The following is a 16,839-nucleotide window of genomic DNA, read 5'->3' as shown; positions in this document are numbered from 1 at the left end:
GAAACTCACACACACTGTTAAAGATGGTGGTTTTCACAAAGTTCCCTTTTGTAAACATTGAAAGGACGAATTTGAGTATTTAGATCCTATACCGTTTAGATCAATTGAATAAACAACAAAAAGTGACTGTGCAAGAAATGGCTTAAACGCTAGCTGTTATCTATATGGCTGTACAATCAGATCCACAACTAAAGGGCTGATTTGATTAGTCTATACGCCGGGATAAGCTACAGCTGGGTTTTTTCAACGCATTTTACAGTATCATGGAACCCATCTGGATTGGATGAATGTTACCTGTGGCTTATCCTCATAGAACACTGGTTGATCAAATAAACCCTTACAGGTAAGTAATGTTATCAACTGTCCTACAGCACATAAACAGAAGGCTGTCCATCATTTTTCACTTTTCATTGCCAATGTAATGAAAAACAAGAAAAACAAGAGACACTTTTTCAGTGGTTTTTGCATGCGGGCAGTGGCAACATTTTCATCAGATATAACCTCAATAGCAGTGTTGAAGCCTAAAGACATTTTTTCACATTCCATTTTATCTGTAATATCAGTTCTTCAGATTTCTCTAGTTAGGGCAAGATTACTATTTTATTCTTCAAAATAAAGTTACTACCTGTTGTTCCAATTAACATTAGTTACTAGGTGTGTCAGTGGTAAGGAATGGTAACTGTGCAACTGAATAGTCTTGAACTGAAGGGTGTGGTGCAGGGTAACAATAATACTCTCTGGGTTCATGTAGTGTAACTCAAATCAAATTGTTAGACTAGATATACAGAACAATTGCAACACAGAGGTTCTACATCAGACTAGAAAGAAATGGTTTTAAAAAAGCAACCTTCATGAAAAATGATGTGGTTTCTGTTAATGATTTTAACAGAGGCATATACGGATGCTGCTGCCATTTCACTCTTTATTATTTCTGTTTGTTTTGTATTTTTTCCCCCCATTATTGCATTAAGGTTTTGTTAGGTTGAAGTATTTTCCTTGGGATGAACAACTCCCTTGTTACCTTTCTTGTTTAAGTTACGGTACTTATTTTTAACCCAGTCAAAAGCTGTTAATGAAGAAACTAAATGCCAGTAAGGTTAAAAGCAGTCACATAGAGCTCTATGAAAATTTGGGGCTTTCATAATTGTGAACTGTGAATGTGGACTGCCATACTGATTCATGTTTCACTTGTCATGGATTAACCTGGATCAGAAATGGTCCTTGAGTATATAATAAAAACACATATATTTATGGTGCAATATGATGGCAATGTTTAATCAATTAAAAATGAATATGTTCATACATATTTTTTTATTATTATTAAGAATTTGACTTTAACTCTTTAGCTGGTACCTTAATCTCTTTAAATAACAATGAATTTAAAATTGCACAAATAGTTGACTAATAAGTTAATATTGAGTGACCAGCAGCTTTATACATTTCAGTACTGCAGTATTTATATCCACAACTGTTTAGGTCATTAAAATAAATCAAATTGTGTTACCACAGAAACAGTTCAAAAAAACCTCACTAAACTGGCCCCCTTATCTTTCAAACAGCAGTTTCTTTTATTTCTCTGCAGCACCAGGAGGTGGCACTCAAACTTTCTTCAAGCTAAAAATCAACCCAGCTTCTGAACTGTCAGTTAACAGGAGATGAACATCTGAAAGGTTCGAATCTCGGGTTTTACTAATGTTATTATTATCCACTCTGGGGATGAAATCCCCTGCAAAGGACATACTGTGGAAGCGCTTGTAAGGACAGTATGAATGTCACACCTAACATATATTTAGAAAGCCACTTATCCAATTGTCATGAAACTTGCTATTGACATTATTAACCATGAGTTATTGATAATATCAGACTCTGGGGAATAGGGGGGTGTCTATCTCTCTGTCCATACATCCGTCACACAACTGCTAATGTTTAGTTTATTATAGCTTATTATAGTTTATGGAAACGCAGTAGGGATTCAATGCAATGCATGCACATGGATTAGGGAGTGGATAACATGAAGAAAACAGAAAGTACTGATTAGAGAAGAAACCTCAAAATGGAGCGAGGTAACCAGTGGTGTACCACAGGGATCAGTATTAGGTCCTCTGCTATTCCTAATCTACATTAATGATTTAGATTCTGGTATAGTAAGCAAACTTGTTAAATTTGCAGACGACACAAAAATAGGAGGAGTGGCAAACTCTGTTGCAGCAGCAAAGGTCATTCAAAATGATCTAGACAGCATTCACAACTGGACAGACACATGGCAAATGACATTTAATAGAGAAAAGTGTAAGGTACATCACGCAGGCAATAAAGGAGGAGCACCGCTGGTGGGGATGTCCGGAAATTCCCCCAGACTGGTGCGCCTGCTGTGAGGGGTATGGGCATGCCTGGCTGCAGTCTCCAGGGCCAGAAGGGGAGGAGTTACAGGCTCAACCCCCTGAATTTTTCTGGGTGGGAGAAGGGCAGGATGCTGGTGTCCCCCAGCAGCCTCTATATCACCGCTACCGAAGGAGTCGGCAGCCTTTCCGCCACCTCCACCGCCAGGAGCGGAGCAGCAGGAGCTGCCTCTGTCTCCAACACCTCCACCACCAGTAGTGGAGCAGCAGGAGCTGCCTCTGTCTCCAACACCTCCACCGCCAGGAGCGGAGCAGCAGGAGCTGCCTCTGTCTCCAACACCTCCACCGCCAGGAGCGGAGCAGCAGGAGCTGCCTCTGTCTCCGACACCTCCACCGCCAGGAGCGGAGCAGCAGGAGCTGCCTTTGTCTCCGACACCTCCACCGCCAGGAGCGGAGCAGCAGGAGCTGCCTCTGTCTCCAACACCTCCACCGCCAGGAGCGGAGCAGCAGGAGCTGCCTCTGTCTCTGACACCTCCACCGCAAGGAGCGGAGCAGCAGGAGCTGCCTCTGTCTCTGACACCTCCACCGCAAGGAGCGGAGCAGCAGGAGCTGCCTCTGTCTCCAACACCTCCACCGCCAGGAGCGGAGCAGCAGGAGCTGCCTCTGTCTCCGACACCTCCACCGCCAGGAGCAGAGCAGCAGGAGCTGCCTCTATCTCCAACACCTCCACCACCAGGAGCAGAACAGCAGGAGCTGCCTCTATCTCCGACACCTCCACCACCAGGAGCAGAGCAGCAGGAGCTGCCTCTGTCTCCACCACCGCTAGGAGCAGAGCAGCAGGAGCTGCTTCTGCCTCCACCACCTCCACCACCGCCAGGAGCAGAGCAGCAGGAGCTGCCTATGTCTCCAACACCTCCACCACCAGGAGCAGAGCAGCAGGAGCTGCCTCTGCCTCCACCACCACCTCCACCCCAGCACCAGAAGAGACGATTTGGGGACTTTAAGGGGGGAGGTGGCCATTTAGGCCATGTTGTGCTGCGCACAAGGAAGGGAGGTGTGTGATGGGGTGCAGCCTATTTTGTGGTGGTTTTGTGTTTTTGTATTGTTTAGAGTGGATATGAGTGAGTTTGGGGTGTGGTTCAGTGAGTGAGTTTTTGTGAGGAATGTGTGGAATGTGCCTGGGCTAATGAGGTGCGAATTGCCCAATTAGCCCAGGCACCTGTATAAAAAGGAGTGGTTGGGTATGTTAGTTGGTGAGTGTTTGTGAGAGTGAGAAGATGTGTGTGAGAGAGTGAGTGAGTGAGTGAGAGAGAGAGTGAGTGAGTGAGTGAGTGAGAGAGAGAGTGAGTGAGTGAGTGAGTGAGTGAGTGAGTGAGTGAGTGAGTGAGTGAGTGAGTGAGTGAGTGAGTGAGTGGTTCTTTTTGTATAGGGTTTAAAGCCTGTTTTTGTGTTTGTCTTTTGGTTGTATTTTATTTTCCCTGCACATCCTGACTCTGAGTCTCCTTACCCTGGTCAGCCTGTCACAGTGGTATATTTAGTTTTTTAGCTATTGTTTTGTACCCATTGCCTGATTTATGAAGGTCAACAACCATTTGTCTCTTTTCATTTGTGAGTTCTTTGCCTTTCCCCATGGTGATGGATGACAAATGGATTTCATATGCGTGTTACCTCATTTTTATACCCCAGTGAAACAGGAAGCCATGGAAGGCCACAATACAGTTCCTTAAGACTGAGATGAACTTAAAGAAGTAGAATGTTAATGCAGATTTAATTTTGTTTGATTTTATTTATAAGAATCTTTAGGGGTGCCAATAATTCTGACACCTATCTTTTTGAGAAAACATTTTATTACTTGTTAATAAAAACCTTTTTTCTCTGAGCAATTGTATTAGAATAAAATAATATGGTTTTCCCATATATTTGAGCATAAAATATATCTCATTACCTGTGTTGTTTATTTTATACAGCCTTTTTTGCTCATCTTTATCAAGGGTGCCAATAATTTTGGAGGTGACTGTATATATATATAGATAGATAGATAGATAGATAGATAGATAGATAGATAGATAGATAGATAGATATGAATATTCAACATCCTTGGTTGAGAGTGAAGGACTGTGAACAGGTGGCTGAGTGGATACAGGTGCAGGAGTGATGCAGTGCGTGAATGAAGCAGACAGAGATACTTGTAATCCGGTTTGGAAAGAATTTTATTTATAGTTTCTAGGTCTGGCGACCAAACAATAATCCCCCGGCAATACACACCAATGTGTACTGCACGGGGTAAATAACAAGGGAAATGCAGTCCCAAATAATAAACAATATCCGCCCAACGATAATACAAACACGGTCACCAGTCCTGGGTGCATGCAGTAGTGCTCATGGTGGGTGATACAAGTTTCTATTTGTGACAGTTGTGAAGTGTTGTTCCGGCTTTTGGTGCTGGCCCACGGTGACAGCTCCAGAACGTGTACCAAGACAATGATAGACAAACAAACAAACACGGTTTTAGTCACAATAAACAACTGGGGTCTCTCGCAATCCTTCTAGGTTCATGTGTATAAACCAAAGCGAAGGAACAGATTGCGATTCTCCATCCCCTTTTATGCTGTTATACATGACCCCTTGGTAAACAAGTGCAACCGCCTCTCCAATCTGCGGCTGCCTTGTCGTTTCCCTTCCGGGTAAATGCGCTATTGCCACAGAGTCTTGCCCCCTTCCTAGCTGGCTGACTTCACCTGAAACCTTGGGAAAGAACTATCAGGCCAGCACATCCAGGGAACTCTGTTCTCGCTGCTTAGCGCCCTCACAGGTTGAGAGGGAGATTTATAACCAAGAATCATTGTATTTCTGTCACATATCCCACCGCTCAGAGTGGAGCCGAAGGAACACTTGGCTAAATCTATCTTTCCCATTACTCCCCCCTCCCGGGAAAAATAATCCACATTTTGATGTTCTTTCCCCCACGGTGTACCATGTGGTACCTGAAGGGTTGCAACGCCAGATACCACCGAGTTATCTGGACATTACTGTCCTTCATTGTGCTTAACCACTTGAGTGGGGCGTGGTCTGTGACAAGATAAAATGAATGTCCCAGCAGGTAATATCGTAAAGAGTGAGTAGCCCATTTAATGGCCAAACACTCCTTTTCAACGAGGCAGCATCTTTTTTACTGAGATACAGTATCGGGTGTTCTACTCTGTCTACCTTTTGGGACAAGACAGCACCCAAACCCACATCAGACGCATCGGTGTGGAGGATGAATCTCTTAGTGAAATCAGGTGTTATAAGGGTGGAGGCCTGGAAAAGTTTACGCATAATCGTATCAAACGCCCCCTGACACTCAGCTGACCACTTGGACGATCCTTTGTGCTCCTCCCAACCTCTCTCAACAGATCGAGGATGCTGCGAAGCGGTCGGCCATACAAGAGCTCAAAGGGGGAGAACCCTGTTGAGCTCTGCAGCACCTCTCTCATTGCAAAAGAGGTAGGGAAGAAGCGATGCCCAATGTTTTTGCTCTTGTGTTACAAAAGGTCTCAGCATCTGCTTCAAGGTCTGATTAAATCATTCCACCAAACCGTCTGTCTGTGGATGATAAACAGATATCCTGATGGGACGTATTTTTAATATTTTATATATCTGCTGTAACGTGTTAGACAAAAAGTTGGTTCCATGATCAGTCAAGATCTCCTTGGGGATCCCTACTCTAGCTATAATCTGCACTAACTCTGTGGTTATTGCAGCGGCACTAGTGGACCTCAATGGAACTGCCTCCGGGTATCGCGTTGCATAATCTATCACTACTAATATATGCGTATACCTGGAGTTAGAAGTTAGCAAAGGGCCCACTATGTCCATTGCAATGCGTTCAAAGGGGGTGGAAATAATCGGCAGTGGAACCAAACGGGCGGGGCGCACTCGAACCGGCGCTACTCGCTGGCAGTCTAGGCATGTGGCAACATATTTCAACACATCAGTATGAAGTCCTACCCAATAGAAATGAGCCAATATCCATTCCCTTGTCTTGTCAGCTCCAAGGTGCCCCGCAAAAGGGATATCATGCACCAGCCTCATGACCTCTGTCCGACAAGACGTGGGAACCAATAATTGTGTTACAGGCTGTCCTGTGCCCACGGCTAGATTTACCCTATACAATTGCCCCTTGATACTGAAGTGTGGAAATACTAGCGCCCCAGCGCCATCAACATTCTTACCTTCAATAGACAGGACCTGCCCCCAAGCGTGCACTAGTGACGGGTCATTATGTTGGCCCCACACTAGTCCGCGCTTGAGTACCACATGGCCGGTATATTGAGAGGGGCTGGAGTAGCATCTGCCCTAGATGGCCCAGTAACCTCGCCCTCTCGGTCACACTGCGTTCCAACTCCCTTTGACTGGCGTTTGTTACCATCCGAGCACTCTCCCACCAGACCCCAGCCTTGTCTCAGTGATGCTCCCTCCCATTTTGCGGTCCTTCTCTCTTTATTCGTTTTTCTAGGACAGAAAATAAGAGAAAACATTTCAGCTTGAAAAGGAAACACATCACCAATTAGTTCCCTTTTCTTTTTTTCTGCCATGTTTATGTGTGCGGCTGAGACTGCCATTATTTGCATAAATTTTGGCCAGTCTCGGCCCAGAATAACTGGGTGTGGCAACCTTTTCCGCCACCTCTACTATCAGGTGACATTTTATCGGTCCTGCCTATAAGTACATTTTTAGTGTGGGGTATGCCGCCGTGTCTCCATGGATACAGGAGATGGCCACCTGACCTCAACACAACGCCCAAGAGAGCTGTTCTAATCAAGGTCTGTTAATGCATGATTCTCATTCACATTCCCTAAAACCACATCAATCATACAAGGCCTGTCCCGACCATTTTCCCCGCACTTACCTATCTCTGGTGCCTAATTGCACGTAGCAACGCCACACTCCATTGCAGTGGGGCATGACCTGGCCAGATGTCCCAGTTGGTTACACCTAAAACAAGTTGGGGGGACAGAGGGGGCATTAGTTAGATATCAGTTCCATTTCTGGAATGGCAATGGGGCAGGGGCAGCAGCTCTACCCCAGCTGGGGGCCAACCTTGGTCTCCATAAAGAGGAGACACGGGGGCCCATTGGTGTCGGCGCTTGGAGGTCTGGGTCCCGGGGCTAATGGTGGTGGTGGTGGTGGCGGAGAAGAGAGAGGAGGGGCTCAGCTGCTCCGAAGGGTGGGAACCAACAGTATCTTGGTCTGGGTGGACACTAGGGAGTCCTCAAAATCCTCGGCCAGATTCACAACATCTTCCAGGGTGTCAGGGTTGTGGTGCCGTATCCAGGCTTGGGTATCGGTGGCGACCACATGGCAGAATTGCTCCACAACCACTGCTTCCCCCATTTGCAGGTTGGTTTTCTTCTCGGGGGTCAGCCAGTGTACCATGTGGTCACACAACCGCTTCGCAACCACCCTGGGACGTGTCTCTGGGGATCTTCGATACTCCCTGATCCGTACCCGGTGGGTCTGTGGCGGAGAATGGCCAGCTTAACCAGATAGTAACTGGCAGCATTCAGGTCACTCATAGCCTGGTAGGCTGCTTGAGACTCCCCGATTAGGCAGGGTCCCAGCTGGCTCGCCCAGAACTCCCACAGCCATGACAAGGTGGTGGCCAGCCACTCAAACGCAAATCGCCTGAGCCTTCGGTGCCGACATTGCTGGTGCTGTTGTAGGGGCTGGTGCTGTGGAAAGTGCCAGTCCTACCTGTTCAATGAGCGCTGTGTAGCGCTCCTCCCTCCTTCTCTCCTCTGACTCCCATCTGCTGTCCAGCACCTCCAGCAGCTCTGCCAATGCGTGACGATCCATGTCCCGTGTCTGGCACCTTGTGTGAACAGGTGGCTGAGTGGATACAGGTGCAGGAGTGATGCAGTGCATGAATGAAGCAGACAGAGATAATTGTAATCCGGTTTGGAAAGGATTTTATTTATAGTTTCCAGGTCTGGCGACCAAACAATAATCCCCCCGGCAATACACACCAATGTGTACTGCACAGGATAAATAACAAGGGGATTGCAGTCCCAAATAATAAACAATATCCGCCCCACAATAATACAAATATGGTCACCAGCCTGGGTTGTGTGCAGCAGTGCTCATGGTGGGTGACACAAGTTTATATTTGTGACAATTGTGTTGTTTTGGTTTTAGGTGCTGGCCCACAGCGACAGCTCCGGAACGTGTTAGCTGTCTAGTGAACACAAACAAGACAATGATAGACAAACAAACAAACACTCACGATTTTAGTCACAATAAACAACTGGTGTCTCTCACAATCCTTCTAGGTTCATGTGCATAAACAAAAGTGAAGGAACAGATTGCAATTCTCCGTCCCCTTTTATGCTGTCACACATAACCCCTTGGTAAACTAGTGCAACCGCCTCTCCAATCTGCGGCTGCCACGTCATTTCCATTCCGGGTCAATGCGTTATTGCCATGGAGTCTCACCCCCTTCCTAGCTGGCCGACTTTCCTTGAACCCTGGGAAAGAACTGTCAGGCCAGCCCGTCCAGGGAACTCTGTTCTTGCTGCTTAGCGCCCTCACAGGTCGGGAGGGAGATTTACAACCAAGAATCATTGTATTTCTGTCACAAGGACATATATAAGCAGTGCAGTTGTTGGAAACCCAGGCTGTATTTTTTTTGTTCATGTTTTAATATGAACCCTTCAAGCAAATCCAAAATGAAATCTAGACCACTTAATTCATTTAAGAACTGCAGTGGGAGTATTTATGTCACAGTTCCTGACTGCTGCAAGCAGCAGTATTTTGCAATCCATTTTTTTTTAATTTATTTGTTCAGGACTTTAACATGGGGTTTCAAGACAGGCTCACTACACTTCAGTGCAGGAGTGCAACTACCCCACCCTCCTTCTGTATCCAGAAGAATGCATTATTTTTTAGTTTATTCAAAAACACAGAAAAGAAAAGCTTTAGTATAATGGATAGGTTCTGTAAAAGGTAGGCTACTTAACTAATCCTTAGATTAGGATTCACATAATGAAAACCTTGAAGGTGGCTTAATTTAATCAAACCTTATTTTTCCATGATCCTTTCCAGAAATGATGGATAATAACTGTGCCTTTTGCATCATCTTTCTAATGGAATGTAATGGGGGGGGGGTATTTTTAAATTAGCAGATACATACTGAGATATATTTTATTTTGCCCACATGAAGAAAAAGTAGCTTGCTTATAATACATATTTTTTAATCCTTTTTTATCAAACCAGTTGCAAGAAAAGGAGGCCCACATACTATCCACCTCTTCAAAATAACACTTGTTTACAGATAAATTAAAGACCCTTTAAATTCCTCTTTGCAGCCCATTAAAATGACAAGTGGGTGTCACTGTCCCTGTCATTCATTTCTGCTCGGCAGACCTTATTTGGTGGCGGATGGCAAGATAACAACCCCAGTACAACAGAGTGTGGTCTTTGTAAAGAGAATGAGCTTAGCCCCAGTCAGAGTGAGGTGAACTGAAATTGATCCATATGATTGATTGAGGCTTCCCAAGGCCATTTATAGAATAGTTTGAAATGATTCTCAATTTACTGTAGGAAATGTATAGCTAAGTAACAGAAATGTCATGCTATGCAAAGCTTAGGCGTTCAATAAAATAATAAGTTGTTCACTAAGGACTCAACCAATGAAAATTATGAATTTTCAGACCGTCTTTTAAGTAAAATGACAATGTACAAAGAGAAACCAAAACAAAGAAAAAAAACAAACCAGCCCAGTCGGGTATCCTTAACTCTAAATCTTGGGGTTAGGTTTAAACTTATAAGAAGACAATCACAACACAGAATACAAACTGAATCTTCTTTAGGAAATTAGTGGTTTATTTAAAAACGGATAAAGCATGTTAAATAATGCGTATATTAATAAGAAATCAAAGTTTATATGGGAAAAGGATAATATTAAAGCAAGCGAATAATTATTCTCAGTACTCTTTGTAGAACTGTGATCATTTTGGGCAATTTGAACAAGCAGAAGCATGTTTAGTGATTAATAAAACTAATTGCAACTTGTCATGACACATCCAATTATCTAGTGAGGCACCACAAACATGTGAGGTAAATAATGAGAGTTCCCCATTTCTAGGCCATTTAAATTAAAAAGTGGAATAAAATGCAGAGGGGTTTCATCTCCATATAAAACATGTTGAGGTATTTGTATGCAAGCAACTATACGTAAAAGTACTAGGACAAATTCAAATGTATTTTCCACCTGTGCATTTTGCAGTAACTGTTGTTAGTTGGTAACACGTTAGTAAGGGTTTTCACATTATTGCTTGTCTTCATAAACGTAGGTAGTTCTCAACTTAAACTGTAGTCATTGACATGAAAAATGAACAACATAAAAATAACTCTTTTAACGTTTTATGAGCTATGGGAGAATGGGTACATAGAAGAGGCAGAAATTAGAATGAACTGCTACCAAACACCACAGAGTGTAGCTCTTGGTGTACTGCTCGAGTGGAAACAGGTGTGTCTTGTCCAGGGTTGTAGGCCTTTTGGGGGGGGGGGGGGGGGGGGGGGGTTCAAATGTTACCGGGAGACTACCTTGATGTACATGTTGGTCATTGTAGCCATTACATTGAAGGACAACCTGGTGGCATGGGCACCCGCTATAAAAAATCAAAAAACAAGACTTGTTCAAAGGCAGCATTAAAATTAAATAACAATGCTTAAATTGTATACTCTGCAGCTCAGGTGGCTCCACTGGGAACAGACATAAATTAGCCATGTCTTCTATATGTTTGCATTGTGTCTACTTACATTTTTAAATCAGAGCTGATTAGACTCCCCTGTTCTGAGGAGGCTTCATCCTGATCACTTCAAATTAAAACTGACAAGGGTCAAGTTTCCAGATTAATCAATCTGCTTCCTCTTTGATGTAAAATATGTTCATGTTATCTTAGTGTATAAAGAAAAGCTATCAGTAGATTGTGGGATAATAACAGACATGCAAAAATAAAATAAAATGTGGAATTGTATGTCAGTGTATATGTTTCTGATACATTAAACAAGTCTATTTAATATAACGCAAACTCAATAAACAACATTTATTGTACATTGATATATTTGAAATTCTTCTACTCAGTTGATAGATTGATATATTGTGTTCTTCTTCTTCTTCTTCTTCTTCTTCTTCTTCTTCTTCTTCTTCTTCTTCTTCTTCTTCGTCTTCTTCTTCTTTGTGAAAATACTTTATTTAAAAATGTTATTTTTTATTGGACGTTACCCTTCAATAGAACACCTAGTGGAAGATAATAATTACAACACATAATGCTTGGAGTGTGCAAACACCCCAGGTGTTCTTTTGAAGGTTAAGATGTAATTTCATGCAGAGCCATACATGACATTGTTATTTCAAAGGGAATAGGTTTCCAGTTTCCCCTGCCCCCACATTATTTCACTGTCAGGAGATATGAGCTGTATAATTACCAGACACTGTAGTGTTTTTCATGTTTTGAGTGTAATCATTTAAAACAAAAAAATGAAATATGCAGTGGAAATAAAATTGGTTATTCTGTGCTTTTTGTATTTTTGAAATCCCAAAATCAGACAATTGTTCAACACTACAGGGCTATTGTGAATAGCCAATTATTGTTAATTTGTTATGGTTGCCATGGAAGCTGAAATGCAAAGAGTAAGAAACTGGAATCAGCCTGGAATTACTGAGAGATAACCATTTTCCAAATGGTTATCTCTCAGTAATAAATAACCTTATTTAGTAAACAAAAATTAAGTCAAAAACGGATTGGTTATAATATTCATTTTACAGAAAGAGGATGGATGTTATTAGGTTTATACATCTTAAAAAGGCAAGACAGTTAAAAAGCTTTTGTCAGTTCTAAAGAATGCATTTTGTCAAGATGTGTTGTGTGTACCTGTGTAAATGCAGGATCTCAACAATTGAACCCAATGGTGAGTGGAAGTTGCACTGGAAAAAGACAAACATCTCCTTTAAAATGTTAAATGATTAGATGGGAATTGGAATAAGACTTTTCAGTATGAATGTAAAATACACAGAACACCCCATTCCAAGAGGGAAAAAGACTTGCACCTAAACAGCTGCTTTCAAAGTGATAACATATTTAGTGTGGCTAGGGCTTTATTGCTTCTGCCACTGTTACTCCATGTTAGACAGGTTTTATGAGTATATTTGCTGTGTTTGAATTCATGTTCCTCTTGTTGTAGGCCACTGGGTTTGGAGGCTATTGATATTGACAAATAGGCTACACCATTAATAGCTGTCCCTGTTGAATGCTGGCTTTGTACAGTGGATGTGGCTTATCTGTAGGTAATCAATGAAAGGTGACAATGTACCTTGACCCTGCCTCTAGAGGGGTCTTTTATGTCAACCTGCAACCTGTTACAGGTAGTAGTAGACAGGGGGTAGCAATGTACCTCATTGGGTGTTTGGTTGTTCTTAGGTGACAAGTGCAATACATAGCCAGTGTGAATCTAAGGTTACCTGTCCTTCTTCTGCAAGACAATAGGCAGCCTCAAGCATTCCAGCCTGTCTAGGGAGTTCAATAAGGTATGCAGTAGAAGTGTAAGGCATGAACTATGATCCACCGTGGACTGTCAGCCAACACCCAATCAGAGATTCTGACCTAAGTGCTGTCTTATACATTCTGTGCTGTCCAATCTCAGTTCTGGTCTCAAGCACTGGTGGGAATGCCCTATTGTAAATTAAATATGTTACCGTTGTTCCATGGATTCATTAATCAATTCTCCAACATCTGCTGTCTTCAAATCAATTGCACCTGTTTATAAAGCACTGAGTTGCTCCTTCCAGTTGATACAATAAAAATAAATAAATAAATAATGTAAACAATTAACTGTAGGATGGTACATTTTTACAAACAAATGAGAACATTTTATTTTTAATTTACTGAAATAATTGACATTATTATTAGCTAGAATAATTATGTTTGTATTGTTATAAAATGCACAATATATAATGTATTGTCTAACAATATTCACTAGCTTTGCATCTCTGTGTTGTATTCTGTGTTTATTCTCCAAGAACCGGTTCCTCTACCATCCATAATAGTGGCCATTGAAGTCACTGCAAATCACAAATGAATAGCACAGGGCATCAATCTCCTCACCTCTGCTGTTATACAAAAAGAAAACTCAAATTTAAACCTTTTACAGAAATGAAATGGGACATTTAATATTTTCCAAAACACAGTTTTATTCACTAAATGTGGCTGAAACATGTGTACGCATGTTTCTATGCGTATACATTTGCAATGAATTCCGTATCTTTTATTCGTTGGCATCCAAGTAGTGTAAATGTCCTCATAACTGACCCTGTCCAGGTATTATTATTTTTAGTATTTATTTATTTATTTATTGATTTATTTATATTTTATTTATTTGACAGACACCTTTATCCAAGGTGACTTACAGGTGTTACAGGGCAGTAGAGGATTATAATGCAAGATAAGTGCAAATAATACTACTAAAATACAATATGAACTAGGATACAACAAGTAAGGATTTAGAAATGTGGTGTTTACGTCAGGCAAGTCCAGTGCATAGCAGGAGGGGTAGATCAAGAGATATACAAGTGCAGTCTAAACATGGGGGTCTTGAGGAGGCAGCAGAAGGATTGGACCAGGAGTTGGGTGGAATAAGTAGTGAGAAAAGGACGGATTCAGTAGGGTCAAGTATAGCACCTAGGTTTTTAGCAGAAGAAGATGGAGAGAGATTATGAAGAGGTCAGAGGAGGGAGAAGAAGCACAAGGAAAGTAGAAGTCAGATTTAGAGAGGTTGAGTTTCAGGGGGTGAGAATGCGTCCACACTGAGATAGACGAGAGGCATTCTGAGATGCGGGAAAGGAAAGGATCTGGGAATTATTTACATTTGTTCTGTTAAAATATATATATTAAAAAGTAAGGTGACCACTCAGGACATTACTAAGGGTTAGCCTAGGCTAATCTGATTTATGTTTATTCCATGGTGTGTCCACAGATTTAAGAAACATCAATGATTTAGTAAATAAATATAGCTTATTTTCTAGATGAAAACGGGTGAAACCGAAAGACAACTGAGCGTTACTACGAGGTTACAATCTTGTTGCAGTCTACCCTAGTGAGAGTACTGCCGTACTGAGTCTAGATGGAAACCTATCCCAGCATGCCTGACAGTGAAAGCAGGAAAGGATGGTGAAGCTAAGATGGCAGCACTGAGGGTGCAGCCTGTCCGGGTTCAAGAAAAATACAAGGAACAAACAAAAACAAAGGACACGCCACGAAATTAAAAAAGGGCAACTGTCGGACAAGGAAACGAGACAGTATGGCTTGAAATGGCGGAGTCCCGGAAATAATTATTACATTATCGTGCTGAAAAGAAAGGATATTTCGTATTTGCAGAAGGGAGTGTATATATTTTTTTGCCGTTTCATTTGGAGATTTGTGGATGAAATAATTTTTGTGGCGACATTTAAACGATATCTCCTGTAGTTGTACTGTGATCTTACTGACAGGCTTAACGATCTGTTATTTATAATTATTTTGTTATAATATATGAATTGATCTACAGTACAAGGGTGATGTGTGCTGCTGCTTCTGCAGCAGGGACTGGTGGGCTTCTGTCATCCTGTGCGCCCTCTGTGGGGCTGGGTGACAGGGTCAGTTCTGGAGTTGGTTCGGATTTTTTTAGCATTGGACCAGGTATGGGTGGGTGTCCCGGTATCGGGGCCCAGTCAGATTGCCGGGGTCGGTACCAGCTGCTTCTGTCGGGGAGAGCACTGGCTGAGAGATACCGAAGAATATACACTGCAGCGATCAGCGACAAAGAGCAAGGGATCAATCAGGGAAGGTGAGTGTAAACATAAAAATAGACAGTACATACATTACTGAATATAACTAAGCCAACACTTTAAAATGTGGACTATGTATGAAGCCACAATTATTATGCATAACGCCCAGCTTTGTAACCATAGCACATACGTATTATAATATGTAATAGGTATTTGTATACATTTTGATAATTCTGTACACCCTTTTATGTATTTTCTTCTCTGTGTGTATGCGGATTGGTAAGTGTGTAGTGTCACACCAAGAACGTTGCACACTGATGTTTAGCTGTAGGTAAATCGTAAATGACAAAACATGATGTAAAATTAACGTTTGTGTATGTCATTACATTGATACAATTTATATTACCACGAATACTGTACAATATATGTTGATTAATGTTTGATGAGTAAAAAAAATAATAAAAGCAGTGCGGGCCTAGCATCATGGAGCTGGAGTTACCAGTCCTACCCTGACAATGCACCCGGAAGAAGGCTTGGCTCTTGACAGTGTGGGTGCGTTCTGCTGGGTGAAAACGTTTTGTGGCTTTCTGCTTAGTACAAATGGTTATCATAAACATGTCATTTTTACCTGCAGAATGTATATGGGCATTGTCTATATTTGTATGAAACGGAATAGCTGAGACAACACAATTTAATAGCGGTGCTACATGTTATTGCTTCCAATGTGTGAAGGCCTTTTTGTAAATTGGTCTGGCGAAACCTGCTATGCGATGATAAAGCTATGTATTTCGCAATTGCTTCTGCGCTGCTAGCATCCAAAACGTTTGCCAACAACTTATGAATGCATGTTCATAAAATTAAAGCGTAAATATAGCCCTCTATTTATTTATTTATTTATTTATTTATTTAACAAATGACACGCAGGAAAAAAAAACCCTTGCACATATTTACTACAAATAATTTGAGTACACTAAGGGCAGCGTTGCATCAAAATGAAAAGCTGCTGGAGAATCCGCGTTCTATAAACATTTTGACGTTATTTGGCGTCACGTTTGTTTTCATACGTGTCAACATTTATTGCATTGATAATATAGTCAAATTCACATAGGTGAGATGGAAACCATTTTTTTGAAAACTATTATTTTCTACCCTGTTTCTCATTATGTGTCCTCCAAGGGTACACGAATTTCAGATTGTAATGCAGGGTTTTACTTGGGTGGAGCTTTGTTTGTCAGTTCCTTCATGTAGGGATGTGCTCTTAAATAGATCAACTGGATGATGTACTGCGGAAGTCAAGTGTATCTATCAGTGGTCGCAAAGATTTAATTAAAGGGATTGTTGTATTTGTGCAAGTGCAATAAAATGCCCCCTTGGACTACACATGGCGAAAAATATTCAGTTTGTGAAAGTGTAAACTGCTATTTTAGTTTCATATCTTAATCCATGGGTTACTACGTATTTATTGAATACGTTGGTAACTAATCATTCGATTCTCTTCTGTACACAGGTCTATTTTTTTGGAAACATTTGTACATATTGACAGTACAAAAATATAAACTGGTCTGCTTTATACAGCATGTAAAAGAAAGAAACCAGTTAGCTGTAATGTGATGACATCATGGGCTTTTGTAGCATACAGCTAGTCAGCAGTAGCGGTGAGGTGATGCTTTGAAATTTCTGCATCCACTTCTGTCA

At 41.8% G+C, this 16,839-nt stretch overlaps 1 protein-coding gene across 18 annotated transcripts in view; it reads left to right on the top strand.

Moving 5' to 3' along the window:
• Positions 1–14,436: 14,436 nt before the first annotated feature.
• The window catches only part of LOC117405836 (E3 ubiquitin-protein ligase MYCBP2), a 116,618-nt gene continuing 114,215 nt past the window's right edge, over positions 14,437–16,839 (top strand). For 14 of the 18 annotated variants that reach the window (XM_034923705.2, XM_034923698.2, XM_034923700.2 and 11 more), the window contains exon 1: positions 14,437–15,203. In XM_034923705.2, the coding sequence (XP_034779596.2) occupies positions 14,935–15,203 (269 nt within the window). In that variant the 5' untranslated portion in view covers positions 14,437–14,934. The remainder of the gene's footprint in view (positions 15,204–16,839) is intronic. The other 4 variants (XM_034923713.2, XM_034923711.2, XM_034923710.2 and 1 more) reach the window with 1 other exon arrangement.

This window comes from Acipenser ruthenus, chromosome 9, assembly GCF_902713425.1.
Source record: "Acipenser ruthenus chromosome 9, fAciRut3.2 maternal haplotype, whole genome shotgun sequence".
Taxonomy (NCBI): domain Eukaryota; kingdom Metazoa; phylum Chordata; class Actinopteri; order Acipenseriformes; family Acipenseridae; genus Acipenser; species Acipenser ruthenus.
The sequence above is the reverse complement of the archived record's forward strand: the minus strand, read 5'-3'. Positions and strand labels throughout refer to the sequence as shown.